The 7,314-nt window shown below is 31.4% G+C and overlaps 1 protein-coding gene across 2 annotated transcripts in view; it reads right to left on the bottom strand.

Annotated features, from left to right (window-relative positions):
* Positions 1-4,650: 4,650 nt before the first annotated feature.
* Positions 4,651-7,314, bottom strand: part of LOC123262109 — a 37,031-nt gene continuing 34,367 nt past the window's right edge. For both annotated transcript variants that reach the window (XM_044724150.1, XM_044724151.1), the window contains exon 8: positions 4,651-7,250. In XM_044724150.1, the coding sequence (XP_044580085.1) occupies positions 4,884-7,250 (2,367 nt within the window). In that variant the 3' untranslated portion in view covers positions 4,651-4,883. The remainder of the gene's footprint in view (positions 7,251-7,314) is intronic.

Below are 7,314 nucleotides of genomic sequence, written 5' to 3'. Positions count from 1 at the left end.
AAAATATTGTATTGAAATCGCCAGATATCTGAAAAATTTATGAAAATTAAATTAGCCGACATCTCAAAAATTTTTACAATTTGTTTTATTGAAAAATTATTTTTAAAAAAATTGAAAGAAAAAATTTTACATGCAGAAAGTTTGAAAAATTACACGTGCAATTTTTTAAAAATATTATTTTAGTCTTAATTTAATTGATAAAAATAATAAAAAATTGTTGAATGTTGGCTAACTTTAATATCATAAAAATTTTTATTTTATTTAATTAAAAAACAAAATTAACACTAATAAAATTATTATTAAAAATTTCATTAATTATTTTTTAGAATTTTTATTTTTGGAATTTTTTATGTCATTGAAATTGGCAGAAATTTTATTAAATTTGAATTTTATTTTAAAAATAAATTATTTTTAAAAAATTTTAATTAATAAATTTTACTTATCAATTTATTTACTATCGAAATCTAAAAATTTATCAAATGTCACTCAATTTCAGTATCATTAATTTTTTTTTTTCAATTTTTATTGTGTTAATTTTGTTTTAAAATTATTAGATGTCTGTTCGTTCCAAGATCATATTTTGAAATTAAAAGGTAATGATTAAATATATACATAATCTAATTATAAATACTAATATGACATTAAATTTAGTAGTCATTAGAGAATTTTTTAATTTTTTTTAACAAAAAAATTTGTTTCAAAAAATTATTTTAAAAAAATTGCATTTTTAATTTTTTAAAATTTCTACATGTCAATTTTTTAACTTCCCGCTAAGAAAAATGAAAATTTTCAAAAATCGGGAAGTTATTGTTTTTACCCCGTTTTTCGAAAATCGAGTTTTCATCAGATCTCGACGTTTTGAGGTCCTAGGAAGCTTCCCTGACTATTCCCGCGATGGTATCTGTATGTCTGTATGTGTGTATGTGTGTGTGTGTGTGTGTGTGTGTGTGTGTGTGTGTGTGTGTGTGTGTGTGTGTGTGTGTGTGTGTGTGTGTGTGTGTGTGTGTGTGTGTGTATCTATGTAAACCTCTCATAACTTTTGAACGGCTTGACTGATTTGATCGCGGTTGGTGCCATTTGAAAGGGTTTGACTCAACTTAGATTTTGAATACAAGTTGGACCGATTCGGACCGATAGATTTTGAGAAATTTTGAAAAAACTGTGAAAAAAAATTTTTTCAAATGTGGTTTTTTTTAATAACTTTCAAACGGCTTGACCGATCAATTCCAAAAACTAATCAGCTCTTAACATCGGAAAATCACGTTGATCGCCACCAAGCTGGTCAAAATCGGTTGATTCGTTCGTGAGTTATCGTTGACAAAAGAAATTGAAAAAAAGTATTTTTTTCGAATTACATCGAAATTTTAGGTCCGATCAATTTGAGTTTGAAAATATATTATAGAATTTGAAAAACTGCGTCGATTGCCGCTAACCGCGTGAAAATCGGTACATTCATTCAACAGTTATTGCGGTTTGAAAATTCAAAAAATAGTGTTTTATTAAACTTCTTTCAGACTTTTGAGCTCAAAACTACACGAAAATTATATTTTTGAACTCGAAGAGCTCAAAAACGTAATAAGTGTAATTTTGAGCGCTTAGTTACGAAAGTAGCGGGAAGTTGCAGGGATGGCCTTCAGGGTCAACCGTTTTCCTAATTTTTTTATATTTTTTTTTTGGTCATAATTTATTTGTTAAAAAAAATTCTAAAAATTATTAAATATTTTGATCAAATATTTAAACGAGTTTTTAATATTTTTTATTAATTTATAAAATTTGGATATTAATATTAATACATAAATTTTTATTTGCAAAAAATTTTTATTTTCAGTTTAATTACCATAACGACATTTTGATTTTGACTTTATAAATGTCAGCGATCTGGAGGAAAAAAATTTGGGTTTGATTTTCAATCATCATGTGAGTAATAAATACACTTATAAATTATAAAAGTTTATTAAATAATTCTATAAAATTTACATACCATTATAAAACCCTGTCACCATAAATCCCCACAAACAGGAGAGAAATAAGTTTTTCTCAATCCCAATTTCCAGTAAATACAACAATTATTTTACTACCTTCGTTGTCTTTACTGGAGTAAGTACAATTATTATTTTAATTACAATAAATATTATTATTTATTACAAAATGAAAAAAAACATCTAATAATAAAAACATAATTAAATTAAAAGTAACATTAATAAAAAAGAAACAAAACTTTCGGCAGGTACGTACGAGCGTGCGCTTTTGTTAAAAAAATTATTTAAAAAAAAAACAAAAGTCTTATATATTAACATAAAAATTTAACAAGTTAATTAAAAGTTTGCATAATAAATAATCATAAATTAACAAATTTTTAAATAATTTAAATTATTAAATAGATAAATTAATAATTTAATAGTAATAATAATAATAATAATAATAATAATAATAATAATAATAATAATAATAATAATAATAATAATAATAAAATTCATTTTAATTCCAGTCTAACCATTATTTAAGTCTATTTTAATTCACAGTATTATATTATAAAAATCTAATACCTTCCTGGCAAGATATCTTCCATTTTTAAATTTTCTTATAATCAAAAAAAATATATTAATTTATAACTATCTTCATTAATTTACCGATTAATAAATATATAAACATTCATTCAATATTATTTATTAACAAAAATAAAGACTAGAATAGTCAATTTTAATTATTCAAACATTCAAGAAAAAAACTGGCTTTCATAAATCTGATAACTAATTTTTTTACAATTTTTATTACGTATTAAATTTCCAACTCTAAATGAACCATTAGAATTCTTTAAATTGCAGCCAGCTCGCCTTATCCTACAAGGAGAGAAAAGAATAGATCTTATTCCTATGTAGAATGGTAACCATTACTATGCTACAAAGTAACGAAAATTTTTCTGAGAGTTCTGTGTAAATTTGCTGATAAAAGTGTTATAAAATGTGATAAAAATATGAACAACCACCCATTATTTGCGGAATCGAATTCTGAACATAATGATGTTGTTTTTTTTATTTTTTTGATAAAAATTTCAATTTGTTATTAACAAAAAACATAAACAAAATAAAAAATCTCAATTTTTGGTGAATAACTCAATAACTGTAGGTGATATCGAAAATCGGAAAAAAGATTCTTAAAGAGGAGAAAATTTCTAAAAAAAAGTCTTGACTCCCGGAACTCTAGCTTGAAAAACAATAATTTTTATTTGATGTTGAAAATAGGGTTCCGCGCAACTGCCGTCGTATTTTAGCATCGGCGCGGCCGTGTGACAAAAGTCGCGTGGAACCCAATTTTCAACATTAAATAAAAATTATTGTTTTTCAAGCTAGAGTTCCGGGAGTCGAGATTTTTTTTCAGAAATTTCCTCCTCTTCAAGGAGGTTCGAGCGAATCTAATGTAAAAAATAATTTCCAACTTTGAGTTTTGAAATTAAGTATACGTATAAATAAATACGTAATTTATCTAATCCCAAAATTTAAAAAAGATTCACCGTTTAGTTACTTAGATATTAAATTTTAAAAATCACATATTTTATCTCCTTATACGCGGGCTCTTATGGCGGACAAACTTTTGTCGAGACTTTAATTATTTTTTTCAATATTAACCTCCCAACTTTAACGGATAAAAAACTATACACAAGAAACTTGGATTATTGCAAAATATAAAAACAATTTAATAATAATACATTACCGATATAATTTTTGAAATATTTAAAGTCAAATTTTATGTTTGTAACTCGTTTATCGTCAGCCATTTATTCGAATAAAGATTTGACAACATCGCGTCAATAGCTGAGAAAAAAGAAAAGGATAGAAATATAGTTACAGAGAGATAAATGTTTAACTCACACACTCATCCACGTCTCTGTTATGGGTATAATCAAGCGCGCTATTGCCAAATCTGTTTATTTATTCCGGCAAGTAATAAATACGAAAGTCATTTTATTACTCTACTTTATTAAATAAGTCAAAATCATCAATTATTAAATTGTTTAAATTATTTTAAATTAAAATAAAGAAATTTTACAAATATTGGGAAGACTAAAATTAAAAAAAAATTTTAATATTATTTTGACTCATTAGTTACGCTCGAACTTCCTTGAGTATCTTTTTTCCGATTTTCGATATCATCTATAGTTATTGAGTTATTTACGAAAAACTGAGATTTTTTATTTTATTTGTGTTTTTTGTTAATAATAAATTGAAATTTTTATCAAAAAAATAAAAAAACATTATCATTATGTTCAGAATTTAATTCCGCAACGAATGGGTGGTTGTTCATATTTTTATCACAATTTCTAAGACAGAACTCTCAGAAAAATTTTCGTTACTATGTAACATAGTAATGGTTACCATTCTACTCTCTTAAAATAAATCAGTGGAATTCCATTGATTCAACCAGTGAATGACAATTTCACTGGTGAATCAGTAGATTTTCACTGATTTAACCAGTGGACATAACAGCGCGCATGCGCGTAGATATTTTGTTCATTGATTCAACCAGTGAACTTCACTTTCACCAGTGAAATTGCATTCACTGGTTGGAATCAGTGAAATTCCACTGGTGAACCAGTGAAATTCCACTGATTTCTTTTAAGAGAGTACATAGGAATAAGATCTATTCTTTTCTCTCCGTGTACTTTTGTAAAAATAACTACTTAAAGTAACTTACTTATCCTAATTATTGCACCGTCGGCCTCTAGACATTTAAAAAACATCTTTAATAATTAAAACTAAAAACATTAACTAACTAATTATAATTAAAATTCTAAACTATAATTTCTATCTCTTATGAAATAAATAAAATTATTACCCGATTAACGAACTTGTTATGAGTTTATGAACCTAAAATTCTTCGATAAATCAAAGCACTAGACTATTCCTACCCTCGTGCGGTAAAACAGTAACAAAGCTCTCATGTTCGCTATCACTATTAAAAAAATATCTCTCCTCACTTTTAAAACTGTCTTTATCCTTTCCTTTATCTTTAATATAGTTCGCAAAATCTACCCCCGAGTCATAGCTCTTGGACTGGTCCCCTGCCGTGAGTTTTCTGAAGTTCCCAAAAAACACACTATCAGTATCGACGCTCTCTGCTCCGCTCTCACTTTCAGCAGCATCGCAAACCGATTCGTTTTCATCAGTTTCGGAAACACTGCCAAATTCGTACTTCAGCAAGTGTTTATTAGAGCCATTGCTGTCCGTGCTGCTAAGATACCCAGAGTCCTCAACTTTTCCTGGATTCTTAGCACCCCTCTTTCCTTCTCGGCGGCTTTTCTTCCCTACGTGGTCGCCATTAACGACAGGAGAACATCCACCGGCCGTAGGGTTACCCGTATCAGTAAATCTCCTGTCCAGGACGTTTTTTGGACCATTTTCCTGCTGACCATTCACTAAAGACTTCCCCTCAGCTTCTGATTCTTCAGGAGGCAGAGGAACCACGTCAGGTTGATTCTGCTTCCGTTGCCTCCTGGCCTGTCTCAGATCAGGAGTCAGATACTTCTTGTTTTTTCCAATTGAAGAAGTGGGCTGTCCGTTCAATGAATTAGTGTTCATTAAATTACTATCAACAGCCATCCTGAGTCTCGCTTCGTAGATTTCTCTCAAACTTCCATATCCACGCGTAAGCGAATTTCCTCCATTACGATTCCCATTTTCGTTTCTATTGTCATTTTCATCGCCTGTACCATCTAAATTCGCCTCATCTCTGAAGCTCCCTTTGCTTTTCAGCAAAATTTGTGACGGCCGTTCCAGAGAATCCACATAAACTTCATTGTTAGCTTCTTTGTTGTCATAGATAACATCCCCATTGATCTTTAACTTCATGGGCTTGCGATCCAAGGTATCAGGCTCATACTCAGATTCATCATACTTAACATAATTATCCGGAGAATCTTGAACTTTGATCGTCAAATGACCTGGTTGTTCCGGCTCGTAGCTGATTTCTGGTCCAGAATCGTCGCTGTTTGCTGGACTGGCGTACCCATCATTAACGTAAACTTCGCTAACTAACGAGTATCCTTCATTTCTTGAAACCAATTCCGGTAGTTTGTTGTAGTAATTTTTCCGTTGTACCTCTCCTTGGTTCTCAGCCTGTTTCTTGAGGTGCTTATTAAGCAAGTTTGACTCCAAACGCTTCTGGGTTCGCTCAAGACTGTCCACTTCATAGTCGATGTCCAGCAACTTGCGCTCCATCTTGTTGTCCAATTTCACGTCGACCATTTCCTTGATAACCGCGTCCATTATCTTCTTGGCTTGTAGCTTTGAATTAGGGAGCTCGTTAATCATGTCGGGCAAAACCTGGACCATCGAGGGTGATCCAGTAGCGGATTTATCTGAGTTACTTGGAGATTTGTAGGAGTTTAGAGAGTTCAAGGACTCGAAATTCGTTTTTTCAGAGCTTCCGTCCGGTGAAAAGCGTCTTTCGTTCATTTTTGATTCAATCTGACTCTCCAAAGCCGCATTTTCCTCCATTTGCTTGATGAACGAATTCTCAATGGCCTTCCGAACCTTGTCGTTGATTTGGTTTACTTCGTTGATGGTGTTGATCTTCTGCTGAAGTAAAGTACACTTGCGGGTGCGACAATACCGGTCGTAGTTGGTGTCTTCAAACATCGATTTGGTGGAGCGTTTTGAGACGCTGTGTTGGCTGGTTTGGTCGTCATCGCATTCACTTAGTGCAATATTCTGGAAAGTACGAAGCATCGGCGGGTCTTTCCACGTTGTCAGGGAGTTTCTGCTGGTGTTTCGTCGCGGAATGTCATTCAGATATTCCAAACTGCGGGCAAACACACGCGAATTGTCTTGTAGTTGGTTTTTGTTGAAACCATTGTAGTGATAGTTGTTGTTGTTATCTAATTTACGCCGCGATTCTGAAGGAGGCTTGATATCTTCAAGCCAAGCACGGACCCGGCTTTCCCCAACTGGCCGCAAATGGTCGTCAGGAAGATTTAGCAAAGGTAGGTTGCCGTTATTGGTTGATATTTGTCGAGTGTCCAAGCAACCTGGACAACCGGTACATTTCTGAGATTTCCGGGATTTTGTAATTGAACTTCGGATTGATGAGGCTGCGCGCTTGTGGGAGGTGCTGCACTTATCCGAACTAACGCTATCTTCTTCGGGAATTTTGGTGAGAGTCGGTATGAAACGCTTAGCAGTTAATTTGTGCTTGGCGATGGATATCACTTCGCGGATTTTTAGGATGAATTCGATGGCTGCTGGTGGTGGAGCCTAGAAAAATTTAGAGTTAGAATTGATTATCATTTTATATTTTTTAATTTATTGAAGTGAAACT

Source organism: Cotesia glomerata, linkage group LG3 (assembly GCF_020080835.1).
Source record: "Cotesia glomerata isolate CgM1 linkage group LG3, MPM_Cglom_v2.3, whole genome shotgun sequence".
Classification (NCBI taxonomy): Eukaryota; Metazoa; Arthropoda; class Insecta; order Hymenoptera; family Braconidae; genus Cotesia; species Cotesia glomerata.
The sequence above is the reverse complement of the archived record's forward strand: the minus strand, read 5'-3'. Positions and strand labels throughout refer to the sequence as shown.